Source organism: Erinaceus europaeus, chromosome 13 (genome assembly GCF_950295315.1).
Source record: "Erinaceus europaeus chromosome 13, mEriEur2.1, whole genome shotgun sequence".
Lineage (NCBI taxonomy): Eukaryota > Metazoa > Chordata > Mammalia > Eulipotyphla > Erinaceidae > Erinaceus > Erinaceus europaeus.
Genome location: NC_080174.1, coordinates 39434361 through 39456758, shown reverse-complemented (window position 1 = coordinate 39456758; position 22398 = coordinate 39434361). Strand labels below are relative to the sequence as shown.

Sequence of the window (22398 nt, the reverse complement as noted above, 5' to 3'; positions counted from 1 at the left end):
TCACTGGATTTATACATAGGCAGACAACGTCAACAATAATATGCATAAGGAAATGTAATCAAGTCCTGTCATGCTACATGGAAAAGTCCTAATCTAGTTCTCCTACATTCAAAGCTACCTAAACAAGTAAGCTAAATATTCTTTCCATTCATGTATCATCACAGATAACAATTTTCTGCTACAAAATCAAATACATCTAGGCAGAATAATTAACACTTTAAAACAAAATGGAGCATGCAAAGAGACTCTCATGCCTGAGTCTCCAAAGTCTCTGGCTCAAATCCCCCACATTACCATAAGCCAGAGTTGTGCTCTAGTAAAAAAAAAAAAAAAAAAAGATAACCCTGACCTCTGCCCCCTCACTCTCTTTTTCTTTTTTTTTTTTTAACTTTTTTCCCATTTGTTGCCCTTGTTGTTTATCGTCATTATTGTTGTTGTTATTGCTGTTGAATAGGACAGAGAGAAATGGGAGAGAGGAAGAGAAGACAGAGAGGGGGATAGAAACAGACACCTACAGACCCGCTTCACCGCTGGTGAAGCAACCCCCCTGAGGTGGGGAGCCTGGGGCTCGAACCCAGATCCTAATGCCAGTCTGTGAGCTTTCCACCACGTGCACTTAACCCACTGTGCCACCGCCTGGCCCAGCCCTCTCATTTTCAAAATAACTGTTTACAAGAGTATTTTCCTCCATTTGCATTTCATATACAGGTTGTGAAAAGAAATAAAAAACTCTTTATATATATATATATATATTTTGTATTTATTTATTTTCCCTTTTGTTGCCCTCGTTTTTTTTTATTGTTGTTGTAGCTATTATTTATGTCGTCATTGTTGGATAGGACAGAGAGAAATGGAGAGAGGAGGGGAAGACAGAGAGGGGGAGAGAAAGATAGACACCTGCAGACCTGCTTCACCGCCTGTGAAGCGACTCCCCTGCAGGTGGGGAGCCGGGGGCTTGAACCAGGATCCTTACGCCAGTCCTTGCGCTTTGCGCCACCTGCGCTTAACCCGCTGCGCCACCGCCGGACTCCCCATAAAGAACTCTTTACCACAATTTAGCTGACCGTTTTTCTCCCTCTGAAACAACTATCCTGGTGTATATTAGTACAATGTTTTGTTTATGTGGTTATAGAAAAAAAAAAAACACCTTTTGTCACAAATAATGAAAATAAATCTCAGAGGGAAAACAACTTGCCCTGGATAACCCTGTGAGAAAGGAACTGTGACTTGAACCCTGGTTCTCTCGGTCCCCAACTTCATAAGAAAACCTTACAACGGGGCAGGGCATAATGGTTATGAAAAAAGACTCTCATGCCAGAGGCTCCAAAGTCCCAGGTTTAGTCCCCTGCACTACCATAAGCCAGTGCTCTGGTAAAATAAATAAATAATAAAAGAAAGAAAGAAAGAAAGAAAGAAAGAAAGAAAGAAAGAAAGAAAGAAAGAAAGAAAGAAAGAAAGGAAAACCTTGCAAAAAAAAATGAGTAGTAACCACATGTTTTTAAGTGGCTCACACTTTTAGCTATATAAAAAGGAATAGAATTGGAAGGCGCAAGACGGTGGTTGAGCACACGTTACCATCTACATGGACCCCAGTTCAAGCCCCCAGTCCCCACCTGCAGGAGGTAAGCTTCAAGAGCAGCAATGCAAAGATACAAGTGTCTCTTTCTTCCTCTCTACCTCCTCCTTTCCTCTTGATTTCTCTCTCTATCCAGCATATAGAATAAAATAAAATAAGATAAAATAGAAATATAACTGGACCAGTGAAACAGCTGACTTGGATAGTGCCCTACAATGCCATTTGTACCAAATAGGTTTCAGTCTGGCCCCTACAACACTGAGGGAAGCCTGGTTACTGTCGTCTCTTTCTCCATCTCTGCCTCCTGAAAGACATCGTACTTAATCCTCAGTTTCACAGATATTACTTAAATATATAAATTATGTTCTTTTTCTTTATTCTGTTTAGTATATAATAGCATCAATACAACACATACAGGGAAAACTGGAAGATGGTATTCAGGTAACCGAAGTTTAAGAGATAATGCACTCTTAGTTGAAGGGTTAAATAAGGCATCTCTTCTTTAATTAATATACTTTATTTCTTTTTCTTGTCTTACTCTCTTGGCTAGGACCTACAGTACAATGCCAAAAAGAAGTCATTACTGAGAGTATCCCTATCTGACTCTGAATTCAATGCTACTGCTAAAGTTTCACCATTAAGTATCATGTTTTTTAGATTTTTTTTTTTTTTTAAGTTTCTAGAAAGTCCTTCCTTCCCCTAGCTCAGTAAAAATGTCTGAACACTGATCTCTGGCCCACCCTCCTCCCTTATTCAGGCAGCCCTGATATTCTATGTCCTGCACCTCAAAGTGAGGTTCTACACCTGCCTGCTGTTTCAAACCCCAAACCAGCAACTCTATCTCTTGCAGATCATCCTCTCAAACACACCCTTTAGAGCCTTCCCTTCTTTAAAATAAATGCTAAGGGGGGTGGGGGGGTGGACTACTTGCCCTAGATTCCTGTTCAACTTTTCTGTTCAGAGTCTTGCTTAGGACAGTAAGAGAATCTCAAGGATTTCCTACAAGGTTTGAGGGAGGCAGCTGGATCCAGTAAGTCTACTCTCTTGTGCTAAAATGAAAAGTGTTAAAGGAACAAAAAACAAACCCGAAAGGGATGGGACTAGTACTTGAAAGCAAACCAAGTAGTTCCAGGATATAAAAGCTGAAGAGACAAGAGGGGGAAATCAACCTTTTAAAAGCCCCAAGCAAGTTGTGAATTGTTTCCCTCCTCGGGTTTTCCTTGAAAAACAAAAGGGCACAGACGACGATCTTGATCTTTCCCGAGGCGGCAACACCGAGGGGAAACAGCCAAAAATGTTGCATCAGACAAAAACAGTCGCTCCGCATTTGAGAAGCAAGAAAAACAGATGTTAGTAAAATACTTACGGCAGGGAAACCCAAAGTGAGGAATCTCGGTCTTTCCCGAGGTCTAGGAATGAATGCCTACTCTTTTTTTCTTCTTTCCTTCTTAAAAAAAAAAAAAATTTAAACTGTCTTGAAAATTAAAGTTACAGTTTCACCCCAGCGAGGAGTAAAACTTTTTTTCCCCCAGAACGCGTTTCGAAAAAGTTCACAGCATCCTCTGCGGACCGGCCGCGGGTGGGCTCCGCGCGGGGGGCGCGGCGGTGACAGAAGCCCCCGCCCGGGGCCCGGGGCCGCGCGAGCCGCCGCGGCGGCGGGGAACGCCGCCCGGAGCGCCGCGTCCTGGGGTCGGGGTCCCAGTCGGCTCCGGCGGCAGGAAGACGCGGGTGGGTCCGAGACAATAGGCTGGGGGCTCGGGAGCAGCCCTGCCCAGTCCCGGGAGAGGAGCGTGGCTCCGGGGGCGAAGGGGGCAGGCATGCGCCCCCGCCCGGGGAAGGGAGCTGCCCTCGCGGCCAAGCGGCGCCGCCGGGGGCTCCGCGGGGCGGGATGGCTCACCTTGACGAAGAGCTCGATGATGGGCTCTTTGTCCTCTTTCAATCCGTTCAACGGCACCGATAACGCCATGGCTGGTTCGCCTGGGCTCCGCGGGCGACGTCGGCAGGGGCTGCTGGTGCTCCCGGGCTGCTCGGGTGCGGGGTGCCCTCCGCGCTGCGCCTCCCTGGATAGTCCCCGGCGGCAAGCTCGCCCCTCGCCTTGGCCCTCAGCACCACCCTACGCCCCGCGCGCTACTCAGACGCCGCCGCTGCCCCAGCCGCTTCAAGCCGCGGGGCGGGGCCTCCTCGGGGGCGGGGCCAAGACGCCGTCCCAGGACTCGCCGGAGGAAAGGGGACGGCCGGAGCTCGGGGGCGTGGCCTCGGGCAGGCGGGAGAATATATAGTTGGGGCGTGGTCTGTGCTCGGGGGCGTGGCCTGGTGGATCGAAGCTCCGAGACGCCACGCCTCCCAAGAGGGTGGGAGGCGAGGGGAATTCTCCGGGGTTCGGAGCCTGACACCGCCTCCCGCGGCTGCGCCGACTCGGCCTAGCAGCTGCTGCTGGCGCCGCGCCAGGTGACCTCATGCCTTCGGCCAGCCCAGCGAGACCAGAAGGTGCCTCCCGCCCACTCCCTAGTTGCAGCCTTGGGGACTCATCGTCCGTTTCCGTAGCAGTCAATTCCCCAACTCTGTTTCACGCAGAACTGATTTTTCCAGAACAACTTTTCGGAAAGTTTTCATCTACGGAGAAATACATTTTGTTTTTTGAGATAGAAGCTGAGAGAGTGAGAGAAACCGCAGCACCGAAGCTTCTTTCAATGTGCTGGGGGCCGAGCTCAAACCTGGCTTGTACACAAAGCATAGTAACACACTATCCAAGTGAGCTCTTATATTTCGCCGGCGCGAATACCTTATTTTCCCCCTACCTTTGATACTCAACACCCCCCCCCTTAATATGTCTACCTCGAGAAGCACCACATAAACAACTATTTAGGAGGATCTACTGTGATTCCCGGTTCAGGGTTGAGCCTGAGACAATAAATTATACAGACAAGATCCCTCTCCACCTAGATCCTTCAGCCTTAAACAGCAACTCACTCTCTCATACTTGTTGCCGTTTCTCCTGTCTGTGTCAAACATGAATTGCATCTGGAACACTTGAGTGCTATGCCCAGACCCGCTTTATCCAACTTTCCTATTGTCTTTGAAAAGGAGGAATTCACATAGCAAAAACCAGCGCTACTGTGATAGTGGGGGTGAGGCTTTAAGCCCCCGAGGATGGAGACTGATATTTTCTGCTAGACACAAGATAGGTACCTGAGTACAGGCTTACTGCTGTTGAAAGTCTGGGGCAAACGTCAGCCCCTTTGGAAACAGTTACTTGTTTGTTCCCTCTTCTGACTTGCGGTAATACTTGACTCATAGCTACTCCTCCCTCCTTCCTAGGTTACGATGGATAGTAAATCTTGGGAGAATATGACACAAGAAGGTTGTCTCCACAGTTTAGTGCATTGCACATACCAAAATGTTCGAAGAAAGTAAAATAATAATAATAATAATAAAATAAACCTGCAATTTCTTCCTCTTCTAGTCCATAGCAAGTTCAAATATTTCTGTAGGGGCCTTTAAAAGGGCAGTGTACTCCAAAGGTTAGAAATCACACTGCTGAGGCCGGGTGGTAGGTCACCTGGCTGAATGCACATATTACAATGCACTTAGACCTGGGTTCGAGCCCTGGGTCCCCTTCTTCTTCTTCTAGCGTTTGCCCTTCTTCCGTAGCCAGTCAACAGCGTCAGGTTGAGCCTGATGTAAAGTTTCGAGACCTCCTTTGAATCTGGAGAGGTGGCAGTCATTGACTATGTGGGTCATAGACTGTCTGTAGCCGCAGGGGCAGTTCCGGTCGTCTCTGGCTCCCCAGCGATGGAACATAGCGGCGCACCGGCCATGGCCTGTTCGATAGCGATTGAGGAGGGCCCAATCATAACGTGCCAGGTCAAAGCCGGGTTGACGCTTGCAGGGGTCTGTGATGAGGTGTTTGTTCTTTACCTCAGCTGACTGCCAACTCTGTTTCCAAGAGTCTGGAACAGAGAAGTTCAGTGTAGGCGTAGGGGACCAGATTGGGTGACGAGACGTCAAGCGTTGGACAGGGTGGGCGAAGATATCCGCGTATACTGGCAGGTCCCGTCGAGCGTAGACGTGGGAAATGAACTTAGATGATGCCGCATCCCGACTTATGCAGAGGGAAAGCTTCACAAGTGGTCAAGCAGTGCTTCAGATGTCTCTCTCCATCTCAATCACCCCAGTCCCTCTCAATTTCTGGCTGTCTCTATCCAACAAATAAATAAAGATTAAAAAAAAAAACTTACGATGGCAAAGAAAAAAATTAGGAGAAAAAAAAAAGGAAGAAGAATGGTCCAGGAGATGGCATAGTGGATAAAGCAGTGAACTCTTAAGCATGAGGTCTTGAGTTCAATTCCCTGCAGCACGTTTGGTTCCTTCCCGCTCTCCTCCTATCTTTCTCATCAATAAATAAATAAAATATTTTTGAAAAGAAAGGAAAAAAAAAAAGAAATCACACTACTTTCAGACCTAATACCACAAGACCCCTAAGATCTTAAGTCTCTGTTACATTATGTCCAAATGGGTAGGGCATTACTGATCCTTACCTTACCACATACCCTGCTTAGTCAATGCAGGCTATTATCACTGCACTGGGTCTTGTACAGTCCATATTCACTCCTGCAGGATAGACTGGAATCATTTCTTTTTCTTTTTTTTTTTTTGCCTCCAGGGTTATTGCTGGGGCTTGGTGCCTGAATTCGAATCCACTGCTCCTGGAGGCTCTTTTCCCCTTTTTGGTGCCCTTGTTGTTTATCGTTTATGTTGTTCTTATTATTGTTATTGCTGTCGTTGTTGCTGGATAAGACAGAAATCGAGAGAGGAAGGGAAGACAGAGAGGGAGAGAAAAATAGACAACTGCAGACCTGCTTCTCCACTTGTGAAGCAAAGCCCCCCTCCCCCCCCCCCCCCGCACGTGGGGAGCCAGGGGCTAGAACCAACCGGGATCCTTGAGCCAGTCCTGGCGCTTGGCACCATGTGCGCTTAACCCACTGGTTAATGCCCGGCCGCCGGTGGAACCATTTTCAACTCCCTGGTGACCAACTTATTAGTTAAAAAGAAACAGACTGTAGGCTGCTAGCTAGATAGGGGCTTGAATCAAAAACAAACTTCAGCACTTGGCTGAACTCTGAATTGAACCTAACACTAGTTTTTCAGGATAGCATGAACTAAAGCAAAGTTCCCTTCTAAACATCCCCCTCTCCCACCCCCCACCAGAAAAAGCAACCTATTTAGTGAAACAGTTCAAAGCAGATTCCAGCCAACAAAGGAAGCAAAAGGGGAAAGTGGGAGGGAAGGAGGGAAGGAAGGAAGGAGGGAGGGAAGGGAGGGAGGGAGGGAGGAAGGAAGGAAGGAAGGAAGGAAGGAAGGAAGGAAGGAAACAAGAGGGGGGGAGGAGGGGGTAATGCTCTGAATAGAACTTCATGCACTGGCCCTAAGGCAAAGTAATCTTTCTAGGTGGTCCCAGTTTCCTGAGGGGTGCGGGATTGTTTACCAAATTCACTTTGAATCAGCAAATATTCCCCGTGGTGAGGGTTTTGGGCTTCATGCTGGCCTAATAGCACTGGATATGAAAATGACCTGAAAGGAGGAGCTGACCAGAATTCCTCAGATCTTAATGACTAAATGTTGCAGCCAGGAGGAGGCACAGCCATTCTCTTTCACAGAGCCCTAAGTTACCAGTGACTAAAGTGGCTGGGTCTCAACTGAGAGCCTTTGCTTTCGGTCACTGTCACATGCACCTGCATTTGCATGTTCCTACCCCAGGGAGGCCCACCTGAGTGGGCAGAGCAGCTCTGGGGTGAGGCATCAAAGGAGAGAATTAGAGTGTTTATGCAAAGAAGGTTCCATTAACATTCAAGTCTCATCTTCCAACATAGAAATGCGTGCATAGTTTGCATTCTATACTCACCTCTGTTTACAGGACACACAAGTCTTGAAGATGGGTGACATGTGCTCCTACCCACCCCCTAACCCCCCCAACACACACACACACACATACACCCTTTTCACTGCTTTCCCTTTGCTCTCTACTCCAATCACACTTTCCACCTGGCTATTCTTTAAATGAGTCAGTATTGCCTTGGGGCCTTTGCACTTGCTTTTCCTCCTGTGTAGCATTCTTCTCCCAGAATTCCTGCAACTCCCATTCCCTTGTCTCCAAGATTTTGTACAAATGCCTTTTTGGAGAAGTCTCAAATACCACCCTATTCAATATTGCAGGTTATTCTTTATCATCCCCCTTTCTTTTCATAACACCTTCTCATCTATATGTTACATGTTTACTACACAATATCTGTCTTCCCCATCCACTAGAACAGAGACTCCATGTGAGCAGGATGCTTTTCCCCTTTTTTAGTTTTTTTGATATTTATTTATTCTCTTTCTGTTGCCATTTTATTGTTGTAGTTATTGTTGTTGTTGTTATTGATGTTGTTGCTGTTGGATAGGACAAAGAGAAATGGAGAGAGGAGGGGAAGACAGGGAGAGAGAAAGATAGACACCTGCAGACCTGCCTCACCGCTTGTGAAGTGACTCCCCTACAGGTGGGGGACTGGGGGCTCAAACCAGGATCCTTACGCCGGTCCTTGCACTTTGCGCCAAGTGCGCTTAACCTGCTGCACTACTGCCCAACTCCAATATTTTTTATTTCTTAATGACTGGGTTCTCAGCTTTTAGAATAGCTTAGGATGCAAAAAAAAAAATTACAGAATGAATGAATGTGTTGTGTTTACACTGTGGTTTCATGGCCTAGGGATAGCCTTTGATAGGTCTTGCTCTTCCAGTCTGAGAAATCAGGTAGCTTATATGTGATTCTTTTTTCTTAAGATTTGTTTATTTAGGATGGGTGGGGGCACACCTGACAGAGTACACACATTATCATATATAAGGTCCTGGGTTCAAGTCTCCACCTATAGGGGAAAGCTTCATGAGGAGTGAAACAGTGCTGCTGGTGTCTCTTCTTCTTTCCCTACTTCCCTCTGCTCTCTCAATTTCTCTCTGTCTTATCAAGTAAAAGAAAGAAAAAGAGGAAGAAAAGCAAAAGGAAAGAAATGTCACCAAGCCCTAGCAATAAGCCTGGTGGCTAAAATAATAAACAAACAAACATGGAACCAAAGCATCACTCTGACACACGTCTACAGCAGTGCTTAGGACCACACACTTGTCAGTCTAGTCATTGTTCTACCTCCCAGGCCTCTGTATTTGTTTCTGATCACCACATCACAAGGACTTGGGTTTTTCAAAGGACAGCATGACACCTCCAAAAACCTTCCCTAGTGACACACTTTCTCCTCTCAACCCTGATGCGATGGTGTTGCTGACTAGCTATCTAAAGTTCAGTTTCACGGCTTGGTAGATGGCTCAGTGGATAAAGCACTGGGCTTTCAAGCATGAAGTCCAAAATTCAATTCTCAGCAGCACATGAACCAGAGGGATGTCTGATTCTCTCTCTCTCCTCTTATCTTTCTCATTACTAAGTAAATAAACTATTTTTATTATCTTTACTTATTTATTGGCTAGAGACAGTCAGAAATCTAGAGGAAAGGGGGAGATAGAGAAGAGAGACAGAGAGACACCTGCAGCACTGCTTCACTACTCACAAAGTTTTCTCCTTGCAGATGGGGATCAAGATTGTGCATTATAACACTCACACTCAAACAGGTACTCCACCACCTGGCCCCAAAATAAATAAAATCTTAAAAAATGGGGGGGGGGGGGCCAGGAAGTGGCCAACCGGGTTAAGGACATATAGCACCAAGCACTAGGACCTATGCAATGATCCTGGTTCGAGCTCCCAGTCTCCACCTGCAGAAAGAAAGCTTTGTGAGTGGTGAAGCAGGGCTGCAGGTGTCTATCTTTGTATCTTCCCCTCCCCTCTCAATCTCTCTCTGTCCTATCCAAAAAGAAGCAGTAGCACACCCGGTTAAACTAACATAGTACAAAGACAAAGGATCTGCTCAAGGACCTGGACTGGAGCCCCCTCTACCCACCTGCAGGGGGACACTTCACTGGCTGTGAAATAGATCTGCAGGTGTCTTTCTCCCTCACTCCTTTTTTTTTTTTAATGTTGTGGTGTCTCTTTTTTTTTTAACATTTTTTTTAAAATGTATTATTGGATAGAGACAGAAAAATTGAGAGGGGAAAGGGAGATAGAGAATCAGAGAGACAGCTGCAGCCCTGATTCACCGCTTGTGAAGCTTTCCCCCTGCACATGGGGACCAGGGGCTTGAATCTGGATCCTTGCACACTGTAATCTGAGTGCTTAACCAGGTGCGCCACCAACTGGCCCCTCTCTCTCCCTCTCTAGTTCCCCCTTCTCTCCTTTCTCAGTTTCTCTCTGTCCTATCCAATAAAAAAAGGGGGGGGCCTCCAGAAGCAGTGGATTTGTAGTGCAGGTACCAAGCCCAAGCAATAAACTTAGAGGAAAAAAAAAGCACAGAACTCTCTCTTTTTGCCTCCAGGGTTATCGCTGGGGTTCGGTGCCTGCACTACAAATCCACTATTCCTCGAGGCCATTTTGTTGCCCTTGTTATTATTGTTGCTGGATAGGACAGAGAGAAATTAAGAGAGGAGAGGAAGACAGGGGGAGAGAAAGGCAGACACCTGCAGACCTGCTTCACCGCCTGTGAAGTGACGCCCCCCTGCAGGTGGGGAGCCGGGGGCTGGAACTGGGATCCTTATGCCAGTGATTGAGTTTCACATTATGTCCACTTGACCCGCTGCACTACCATCTGGCCCCCCAGCATTGAACTCTTAAGCACACATAAAAGTCCTGAGTTTGGTTCCCAACACTACATGTGCCAGTCTGGTGCTCTGATTCTATCTCACCTCTCCTCTCTCAAAAATAAATAAATAAATAAATCATTAAGTCTACTTTCTGCGGTTCTGGCTATACAGTGGGATGCTATGCATATGAACTCTAAGGCCAGATGCCTGGATTCCAGTCCTGCTTCTGCCATTTACTAGCTCAGAGTAATTAACTTTGTTGTGCTACAAGTTCTCATCTGTAAAATGGATCAAAAGGTAGCGCCTACTAGTGGGATCATTGATAAGTTAACAGTCTATGCTGTTTAGAGTGGTGCCTGGCATGTGGCAAGTACTCCATAAGAATAAGCTGATGGGATGCATTGGATCGACCTTCTTGTGGTGCATCCCGTGAGTACCCATTCATTGGGGAAACTGACGATCCTTCCTAGCCGACTGAATCCACATGGATCCCAGTCACTTTCAAAGCCAGCAACAAGCAGCTCCTGACACCTTTCAACCTGACGCTGTTGACTGGCTACGGAAGAAGGGCAAACGCTAGAAGAAGAAGCTGATGGTATTATACACCTCTGTCCGTAATCTCAAACACTGAACTCCCATACTGCATGCTGTACACCTCACTGGATGTTTTCATGCCCAATCACACTGATTCTTTGTGGTGTCTCAAAGAAGTTTTCACTGTTCCTGTTTTACAAATAAGGAAACCAAAGATCAGAGGAGATGAGCACAGGTCCTTCTGCTCAAAAGATTGTGGAGCTGAGATTTGAAGCCAAAGTGTTTCTTCGATATATTATATGTAAATGAGAGTGGAGAAAGGCAGCCTCCTATTCATCCTTCAAGACCCAGCTCAAATATCTCTCTAATACAGAGGTCTTCCTTATACCAGAGAATTGATGCAGATTCTATATCACCCAGCAAAGGAGGTCTGGGTTTAGTGTGGTCGTCCCTACTTGGTTAAGATAACTCAAGTTTAGGGCCAGGTGGTGGCACACCTGGTTGAGCACATGTATTACAATGCACAAGGACCCAGGTTCTACCCCCTGGTCCCCACCTGCAGGGGGAAAGCTTTATGAGTGGTGAAGCAGGGCTGCAGGTCTCTCTCTGTCTTTCTCCCTCTCTATCACCCCCACTCTTGATTTCTGGCTGTCTCTATCCAATAAATAAAGATAATAAAAAAAGTTTAGGGAGCTGGGCAGTAGGGCAGCGCGTTAAGCACACGTAGCGCAAAGCACAAGGACGGGCAGAAGGATCCAGGTTCAAGCCCCTGGCTCCCCACCCGAGGAAGAGTTGCTTTACAAGTGGTGAAGCAGGTCTGCAGGTGTCTCTTTTTCTCTCCCACTCTCTGTCTTCCCTTCCTCTCTCCATTTCTCTCTGTCCTATCCAACGACGACGACAACAATAATAACTACAACAATAAAACAACAAAGGCAGGGAGTCAGGCTGTAGCTCAGCGGGTTAAGCGCAGGTGGCGCAAAGCACAAGGACCGGCATAAGGATCCCGGTTCGAACCCCGGCTCCCCACCTGCAGGGGAGTCGCTTCACAGGCGGTGAAGCAGGTCTGCAGGTGTCTATCTTTCTCTCCTTCTCTCTGTCTTCCCCTCCTCTCTCCATTTCTCTCTGTCCTATCCAACAACGACAACAACAATAATAACTACAACAATAAAACAACAAGGGCAACAAAAGGGAATAAATAAATAAATAAAATAAAAAAACAACAAGGGCAACAAAAGGGAATAAATAAATATTAAAAAAAAAAAAGTTTAGGGAGCCAGGCAGTAGCGCAGCAGGTTAAGTGCACGTGACTCAAAGCATAAGGACCAGTAGAAGGATCCCGGTTCAAGCCCCTGGCTCCCCACCTGTAGAAGAGTTGCTTCACAAATGGTGAAGAAGGTCTGTAGGTGTCTATCTTTCTCTCCCACTCTCTGTCTTCCCCTTCTCTCTCCATTTCTCTCTGTCCTATACAACAACAATGGCATCAATAACAACAATAATAATTACAACAATAAAACAACAAGGGTAACAAAAGGGAATAGAAAAATCTTTAAAAAATAATAAAGTAAAATTAAAAAGTTTAAAAAAGATAACTCAAGTTTTCTCATTTCTACAAGAGGGGGAAATAGCAGAATCTAACTTATGTGGTCACTATGAAGTTCAAATGAGATAATGTGATTAAAGGATCTAATAATCAGCATTTGGTAAATGTTGGCTGTTATTACCATTCATATCAATATGTTCGTCTTTGGTATACTATGCAATTCTTGGAGCACAAGAGACCTTGTCATTGTACCTCTTTTACTTGAGCAAAGCATTTATATTCCTAGGTGTGTAATTTTGAGCAAGTTTCCCTTTCTGGACCTTTACTTCCTTATGCAGTATGATAATGATTGTAATTCCTACCTCACAGGATTGCTATGAAGATCAAACAAGTTAACAATGTGAAGCACTTAGCAGCACAGTGTTCAATAAATGTTAGTTATTATTTATGCTCTTCTGTCTGACTCCGTGCATGAAACATAGTAATAATCAGGTTGGTGAAGAACAAATTACAAGAAAATGTCTTTAAATCTGTCATCTCCTAGAGTCATATTGTCATTTCTCAACTAATCTGTAACAGGGATTCTGTTAATCTTTGGTGATTCCTTTCTACCCACCTACAGAAAGTCCCAGCAAAGCTTTGAACTTCAACCATGTCCTTGTGAATTAGATCTTACAAAATTCTGCTAATTGTAGCTTAGTCATAATTTTGACTAAAGTTTAACCTAAATGCTGTGCTCACAGAAACACTAACCTTTCTAGCCTCCCTATAGATCTGGTCTCCTCTGGAGGAAATCAAATCACTCAACAAACACAGGAAACAGCTTTCAATTCAGCCTTCCTAGGCTTTTAGAACAGAGTTCCATTATGTAAGTTAGAGGGCTAGCATGCTTTTTCTGGCTATGTATTCCATGGATAAAGATTCACTAGGAAGCAATGTCACTTTTGAAAAGGATAAAGTGGAGAAAACTGAGGCATAGTGGCCAGGGAGGTGGCACAGTGCATAAAAATCATTGGACTCTCAAGCATGAAGTCCTGAATTCAATCTTCAACATTGCATGCACCAGCCTGATGCTCTAGTTCTCTCTTCCTCCTCACTCACTTTAAATAAATGTGTGTGTGTGTGTGTGTGTGTGTGTGTGTGTGTGTGCGTGTGTGTTAATTTTACTTCAATATGAGAGAGAAGAAAAGATATTCAAAGAGAAGAGCACTGCTCAACTGGGGATTGAATCTGGGACCTGGGAGCCTCACTCACTTTTTATTTGTTTTATTTAATTAATTTTTTTTTTTTGTCTCCAGGGTTATCACTGGTGCTCAGTGCTTGCACTACAAATCCACTGCTCCTGGAAACTATCTTTTTCCCTTTTGTTGTCCTTGTTGTTTATCATTGTTGTTATTATTGTTATTGCTGTTGTTGTTGTTGAATAGAGACAGAGAGAAATTGAGAGAGGAAGGGAAGATAGAGGGGAAGAGAAAGATAGACACATGCACACCTGCTTTACTGCTTGTGAAGCGATGCCCCTGCAGGTAGAGAGCCAGGTACTCTAACCAGGAGTCCTTAGGCCAGTCCTTGGGCTTTGCTGCCTGTGCACTTAATCCCCCTGCGCTACCACCTGACCCCCCTCACTCACTTTTTAAATAAATAAATAAATCTTTTTGAAAAAGAAATAAAGGGGAGTCAGGCGGTAGCGCAGCGGGTTAAGCGCAAGTGGCACAAGAACATGAGTAAGGATCCTGGTTCAAGGCCCCGGCTCCCGACCTGCAGGGTGGTCGCTTCACAGGCAGTGAAGGAGGTCTTCAGGTGTCTGTCTTTCTCTCCCCATCTTTGTCTTCCTCTCCTCTCTCGATTTCTCTCTGTCTTATCCAACAATAACGACATCAATAACAACAACAATAGTAATTACAATAATAACTACAATAATAACTACAATAAAAACAAGGGCAACAAAAAGGAAATAAATAAATATTTAAAAAGAAGAAAGAAAGAAGGTGTGGAAGTAGATAGTATAATGGTTATGCAAACAGACTGTCATGCCTGAGGCTCTGAAGTCACAGGTTCAATCCCCCACACTACCATAAGCCATATGCTCTGGTAAAAAAGAAAGAAAGAAAGAAAGAAAGAAAGAAAGAAAGAAAGAAAGAGAAGAAAAGAAAAAATAATAAGCAGAATCGAAGAAGCTAGTATTTTGCCTGTGGTTAGTGGCAGAGCTAATGATCCAATCTTTTTGGTTTTCTGCTCATAATGCTAGTTCCAAAGATTTCTTTTCTTTCTTTCTTTTTTTTTTTTTACTATCTCTTACTTTAAAAAAAAAAATTATTTATAAAAAGGAAACACTGACAAAACCATAGGATAAGAGGGGTACAATTCCACACAATTCCCACCACCAGAACTCAGTATCCCATCCCCTCTCTTGCCAGCTTTCCTATTCTTGAACCCTCTGGGAGTATGGACCCAAGGTCATTGTGGGATGCAGAAGGTGGAAGGTAATTGCTTCCCTGCTGAACATGGGCATTGGCAGGTTGGTCCATACTCCCAGCCTGCCTCTCTCTTTCCCTAGTGGGGAAGGGCTCAGGGGAAGCAGAGCTCCAAGACACATTGGTGGAGTTGTCTGTCCAGGGAAGTCTGGTTGGCATCATGCTAGCATTTGGAACCTGATGGTTGAAAAGAGAGTTAACATATAAAGCCAAACAAGTTGTTGACTAATCATGAACCTAAAGGCTGGAATAGTGCAAATGAAGAGTTGGGGGGGCTTCCATTTAGCTTCCATAGCTAGTAGGCATATTTTAGTTATACTCCAAAGGGCGACCTGTGGATATACTAGCTGTTTTTTTTTTTTTTTCCTAAGCCTGAAATCTGAAATGCAGGTGGATCCAAGTTATTGTCTAGGGAGATGATGTCATGGCTGGGAAAAGGACCAGAAAGCTGGACCAGGGAAGAGAGTAGCTTCCAAATATGGGAAAGGGGTATAAATATTATTGACTGTCAACCCCATTAATTTGATGTGATCTGAGGCCCATATTTAGCTTAGAAGCCTATGTGACCTCTGCATCCCTGTATATCTGAGCTCACATTCTATGGTCATGAGTAGGAACTTTCCAAGCTGCCCCAATATCAGGACCCATCTTCCTCAGGTGTAGCATAGAGTATGTTGTCCATCCTCTCTTTGGAGCATGGAACATTCTCTACCATTGTTGATCCAAGTTGAGGGCAAGGTCCTATGGGGGCCCATAAAGGGGTCTATTGTGTTGTTCCTGATAGAGATGACCAGTAACAATGGAGGGAGAGATTTGTTTGAGGTCTAGGTCCATGATGTCTGTTTGGAAATCTCAGGACTCTCCAAATAGGGCCCCAGCTGATGGGGTGGCCTGATAGTGACTAAAGAGTCGTCGTTAAAGTATACCAGTCTCTTGCCCTTATTCAGCTCTCAAAGACTTCTTATGAAGATTAGCAAAGATGGCAGCAAGTTTTTGGCAAAGTTAGACATTCAAAAATGCCATTCTGAGAGGTGGAAAATAGTTGACCTCACAGAGCACACATTTTACCATGCACAAGGACTCAGGTTGAACCCCAGCTACCACATGGGACTACCATGCAAAGGGGAAGTTTCATGAAGAGTATTGTGGTTTCTCTCACCTCTCTGTGTCTCCTTTCCTCTCCCCCACCTCTTATTCTCTTTTCTTTCCCTCTCTGGATCTCACCCTGATGGCAAGGAAAAAGTAAATGCCAACTTTTATGTCAGCACAAGTCCCTCTTCAATTCATCTCCTCTTTGCCTAGTGGTCCTGACATCAGAAGATTTTGCATAGTGGGCCGTATTCAAATTCTGTATCTGCTGCAGAAGCTTAGGCAAATAATTTCACCTTACTGAGCCTCAATTTCTTTTCTTAAAAAAATATTTTTCTTTATTTATTTTCCTTTTTTTGCCCTTGATGTTTTATTGTTGTAGTTATTGTTGTTGTTGTTGTTATCAATGTCGTCGTTGGATAGGACAGAGAGAAATGGAGAGAGGAGGGGAAGACAGAGGGGGAGAGAAAAACAGACACCTGAAAACCTGTTTCACCACCTGTGAAGCGACTCCCTTGCAGGTGGGGAGCCGGAGGCTCGAACTGGGATCTTTACAAGGATCCTTGAGCTTTGCACTGAGTGCGCTTAACCTCTGTGCTACCACCTGACTCTTGAGCCTCAATTTCTTATCCTGTCAAGCGAAGAATAATGTCTGTATCAGAAGTTTACATTGAGTCAGGGAGAGGAGAAGTTTACACAGATGTAAGAGGTAATTATTCTTACTAAAAGAATTTATTAACAAAGCATCCATGGGCATAGAATCTACTGGCCTGACTGTCTTCAACACAGTTCTAGAGAAAAAGAACTTAATATCTATGATAAGAAACCCAATGAAAACAACTCATAGAGTTAATGCCTTTAAAAAAAAAAAAGAGTGGTCTGGGAGGTGTCACAATGGATAAACCATTGGACTCTCTCAAGCATGAAGCCTTGAATTCCATCCTTGGCAGCACATGTACCAGAGTGATGTCTGGTTCTTTCTCTCTCCTCCTATCTTTCTCATCAATCAATAAATAAAACCTTAAAAAGAAAGAAAGAAAGAAATCAGTGCCTTTCTATATATAAAGTCCCACCAAGTGGTGTGGGAGATGGTGTAGTGGATGAAGCACTGACTCTCAAGCCTGAGGTCCTGAGTGCAATCCCAGGCAGCACATGTGTCAGAGTGATGTCTGGTTCTTTCTCTCTCCTCCTCTTCCTATCTTTCTCATAAATAAATAAATAAATAATAAAATCTTAAAAATAAAATGAAGTCCCACTAGATATAAATTGTAGTGGTGGGGAGTTGGGCTGTAGTGCAGCGAGTTAAGTGCACATGGCACAAATCACAAGGACCAACGCAAGGATCCCCGGTTCCAGCCCCTGGCTCTCAACCTGCAGGGGAGTCGATTCCCCTCTCTGTCTTCCCCTCCTCCCTCCATTTCTCTCTGTCTTATCCAACAACAACGACATCAATAATGACTACAACAATAAAACAACAAGGGCAACAAGAGGGAATAAATACATAAATAAATATTTTTTAAAAATTGTAGTGGCAACTGGGGAGACAAAATAATGGTTATGTCAGGTATGGATCTACCTGCCAATGCCCATATCTAGCAGAGAATCAATTACAATAGCTAGAACTCCCACCTTCTGCACCTTATAAAGAATTTTAGTTGAGTGCACATGTTACCATGTGCAAGGATCCAGGTTTGAGTCCTTGGTCCCCACCTGCAGGGGGAAAGCTTCACGAATGATGAAGCAGTGCATCAGGTATCTCTCTGTGTATCTTCCTCTCTACCCCCCCTTCTCTCTCAATTTCTGGCTGTCTCTATCCAATAAATAAATAAATAAAGATAATAAAAAATTTAAAAGGGATATATATATATAATTTGGTCCATACTCCCAGAGGGCTAAAGGGTTATATGTTAGGGGAAGATGACCAGGACCCAGAGAGAGAAGGAGGGGAGGGAAGGAAGGACCCTTGGAAGTAGTAGATGTGACATAGAAAAGAAGAGAAGGGAGAGTTGGGCTGTAGCGCAGCGGCTTAAGAGCACATAGCGCAGAGCACAAGGACTGGCATAAGGATCCTGGTTCGAGCACCTGGCTCCCCACCTGAAGGGGAGTCGCTTCACAGGCAGTGAAGCAAGTCTGCAGGTGTCTATCTCTCCATTTCTCTCTGTCCTATCTAACAACGACGACAACAATAATAACTACAGTTACAATAAAAAGGACAACAAAAGGGAAATAAATAATTAAAATTTAAAAAAAGAAAAGAAGGTAGGACCATAGAAAAAATGGAAAAATATATAAATATAGACACAGAGTTACAGAAATAATAGTCAACTCATATCTGTGATCCTGGGAGAACTATTGCAGTTTCCAGTATAGGGAATGAGGACATAGAAATTTGGTTGTGGGAAAGGTGTGGAATTATAACTGTGCTTTCTTATAATTTTGTAAATCAATGTTAAATCACTAATAAAATTAAAAATAAAAATAAAAGAATAATGGCCATGCATCCGACTTCAAGACCCAGGTTCCCCACCTGCAGGGGAGTCACTTCACAATCAATGAAGCAGGTCTACAGGTATCTATCTTTCTCTCCCCCTCTGTCTTCCCCTCCTCTCTAATGTCTAATGCTTTATCCACTGAGCTACCTCTCAGACCACAGATCATTAACCTTTTCTTTTTTCTTTTTAAATTTATTTCTTTATTAGGGAATTCATGTTTTACATTCAACAGTAAATACAATAGATTGTACATGCATAACATTCCCCAGTTTCCCATTTAACAACACAACCCCCACGATGACATTTATCATCCTTTATGGACTTGTATTCTCCCCACCCACCCACCCCAGAGTCTTTTACTTTGGTGCAATATGCCAATTCCATTTCAGGTTCTACTTGTGTTTTCTTTTCTGATCTTGTTTTTCAACTTCTGCCTGAGATCATCCCATATTCATCCGTTTCTGACTTATTTCACTTAACAAGATTTTTTCAAGGTCCATCGAAGATCGGCTGAAAACAGTGAAGTCACCATTTTTTACAGCTGAGTAGTATTCCATTATGTATATATACCACAACGTGCTCAGCCAATCATCTGTTGTTGGACACCTGGGTTGTTTCCAGGTTTTGGCTATTACAAATTGTGCTGCCAAGAACATATGTGTACACAGATCTTTTTGGATGGATGTGTTGGGTTCCTTAGGATATATCCCCAGGAGAGGAATTGCAGGATCATAGGGTAGGTCCATTTCTAGCCTTCTGAGAGTTCTCCAGACTGTTCTCCACAGAGCTTGGACCAATTCACATTCCCACCAGCAGTGTAGGAGGGTTCCTTTGACCCCACACCCTCTCCAGCATTTGCTGCTGTTACCTTTTCTGATGTCTGACATTCTCACAGGAGTGAAGTGATATCTCATTGTTGTCTTGATTTGCATTTCTCTGACAATCAGAGACTTGAGCATTTTTTCATATGTTTCTCAGCCTTTTGGATCTCTTCTGTGGTGAATGTTCTGTCCAAGTCCTCCCCCCCATTTTTAGATGGGGTTATTTGTTGTCTTGTTGTTGAGTCTGGCAAGCTCTTTATATATGTTGCTTATTAAACTCTCATCTGATGTATGGCATGTAAAGATCTTCTCCCATTCTGTGAGGGGTCTCTTGGTTTGGGTAGTGGTTTCTTTTGCTGTGAAGAAGCTTTTTAATCTGATGTAGTCCCATAGGTTTATACTTGCCTTAGTCTCCTTTGTAATTGGATTCGTTTCATTGAAAATGTCTTTAAAATTTATGCGGAAAAGAGTTCTGCCAATATTTTCCTCTAAGTATTTGATAGTTTGTGGTCTAACATCCAAGTCCTTGATCCACTTGGAATTTACTTTTGTATTTGGTGAAATACAGTGATTCAGTTTCATTCTTCTGCATGTTTCAACCCATTGTTTCCAACACCATTTGTTGAAGAGACTCTGCTTTCCCCATTGAATAGTCTGGGCACCTTTGTTAAAGATTAGATGTCCATAGGTGTGGGGCCTCATTTCTGGGCTCTCAATTCTATTCCACTGGTCAGTGTGTCTATTCATGTTCCAGTACCAAGCAGTTTTGATGACAGCGTCCCTATGATATAGTTTGAGATCTGGGAGTGTGATGCCTCCGGTTCTGTTCTTTTTTCTTTTTCTTTTTTTTTTAAAGATTTTTTTTTATTTATTAATGAGAAAGATAGAAGAGAGAGAGAAAGAACCAGTCATCACTCTGGTACATATGCTGCCAGAGATTGAACTCAGGACCTCATGCTTGAGAGTCTAGTGCCTTAGCCACTGCGCCACCTCCCAGACCACTTCTGTTCTTTTTTCTCAAGATTGTTTTGGCAATTCTAGGTCTTTTTTGGTTCCAGATAAACATTTGTAGCATTTTTTCTATTCTCCTAAAAAATGTGCTTGGGATCTTGATGGGGATAGCATTAAATTTGTAGATGGCTCTGGGTAATATATTCATTTTGATGATGTTAATTCTTCCAACCCATGAACATGGAATATCTTTCCACTTCTTTGTGTCTTTTTTAATTTCTTTGAGTAGTGACTCATAATTTTCAGTATACAAGTCTTTCACTTCCTTGGTTAGATTTACTCCTAGATATTTTATTGTTTTTGTTGCTATAGTAAAAGGAATTGATTTCTGGATTTCAATTTCTTCTAACTTAGTGTTTGCATAGAGGAATGCCACTGACTTTTGAATGTTAATTTTATAGCCTGACACATTACTGTATTGCCTGATGATTTCCAAAAGCTTCTTGCTGGATTCTTTAGGTTTTTCTATGTATACTATCATGTCATCTTCAAATAAGGAGAGTTTGACTTCTTCTCTTTCAATCTGTATCCCTTTAATTTCTTGCTCCTGCCTGATTGCTATGGCAAGAACTTCCAACACTATGTTGAATAGTAATGGTGATAGTGGGCAGCCCTGTCTAGTACCTGATCTGAGTAGAAATGCTTCCAGTTTTTCACCATTGAGTATGATGTTGGCTGTAGGTTTGCTATATATAGACTCCACTGTCTTCAGGAATTTTCCATCTATTCCCATTTTTTGTAGTGTTTTGATCATAAAGGGATGTTGTATTTTGTCAAAGGCTTTCTCTGCATCTATTGATATGACCATGTGGTTTTTGGTCTTGCTTTTGTTGATGTGGTGGATCACATTGATTGATTTACGTATATTAAACCAACCTTGCATGCCTGGGATAAACCCCACTTGGTCATGATGAACAATCTTTTTGATATACTGCTATATCCGGTTGGCTAGAATTTTGTTTAATATTTTCGCATCTATGTTCATCAGAGATATTGGTCTGTAGTTTTCTTTTTTGGTTGTGTCCCCGTCTGCTTTTGGTATCAGAGTGATGTTGGCTTCATAGAAGCTGGCAGGGAGCACTCCAGTGTCTTCAATCTTCTGGAAGACTTTTTTTTTTTTTTACATGCGTAACATTCCCCAGATTCCCATTTAGCAATACAACCCCCACTATTTCATTCATCATTTTTCATGGACCTGTATTCTCCCCACCCACCCACCCAACCCAGAGTCTTTTACTTTGGTGTAATACTCCAATTCCATTTCAGGTTCGACTTGTGTTTTCTTTTCTAATCTTGTTTTTCAACTTCGGCCTGAGAGTGAGATCATCCCATATTCATCCTTCTGTTTCTGACTTATTTCACTCAACATGATTTTTTCAAGGTCCATCCAAGATCGGCTGAAAACGGTGAAGTCACCATTTTTTTACAGCTGAGTAGTATTCCATTGTGTATATATACCACAACTTGCTCAGCCACTCATCTGTTGTTGGACACCTGGGTTGCTTCCAGGTTTTGGCTATTACAAATTGTGCTGCCAAGAACATATGTGTACACAGATCTTTTTGGATGGATGTGTTGGGTTCCTTAGGATATATCCCCAGGAGGGGAATTGCAGGGTCATAGGGTAGGTCCATTTCTAGCCTTCTGAGAGTTCTCCAGACTGTTCTCCACAGAGGTTGGACCAATTGACATTCCCACCAGCAGTACAGGAGGGTTCCTTTGACCCCACATCCTCTCCAGCATTTGCTGCTGTTACCTTTTCTGATGTCTGACATTCTCACAGGAGTGAAGTGATATCTCATTGTTGTCTTGATTTGCATTTCTCTGACAATCAGAGACTTGGAGCATTTTTTCATGTGTTTCTCGGCCTTTTGGATCTCTTCTGTGGTGAATATTCTGTCCAAGTCCTCCCCCCATTTTTGGATGGGGTTATTTGTTGTCTTGTTGTTGAGTCTGGTAAGCTCTTTATATATGTTGGTTATTAAACTCTTATCTGATGTATGGCATGTAAAGATCATCTCCCATTCTGTGAGGGGTCTCTTGGTTTGGGTAGTGGTTTCTTTTGCTGTGAAGAAGCTTTTTAATTTGATGTAGTCCCATAGGTTTATACTTGCCTTAGTCTTCCTTGTAATTGGATTCGTTT

At 43.6% G+C, this 22398-nt stretch overlaps 1 protein-coding gene across 2 annotated transcripts in view; it reads right to left on the bottom strand.

Moving 5' to 3' along the window:
* CLIC4 (chloride intracellular channel 4) overlaps nt 1-3751 on the bottom strand; it is an 81109-nt gene extending 77358 nt beyond the window's left edge. The window contains exon 1 of one of the 2 annotated variants that reach the window (XM_060205560.1): nt 3474-3751. In XM_060205560.1, coding sequence (XP_060061543.1) covers nt 3474-3542 — 69 coding nt within the window. In that variant the 5' untranslated portion in view covers nt 3543-3751. The remainder of the gene's footprint in view (nt 1-3473) is intronic. The other variant, XM_007522575.3, reaches the window with a different exon arrangement.
* Between the last annotated feature and the right edge of the window lie 18647 nt (nt 3752-22398).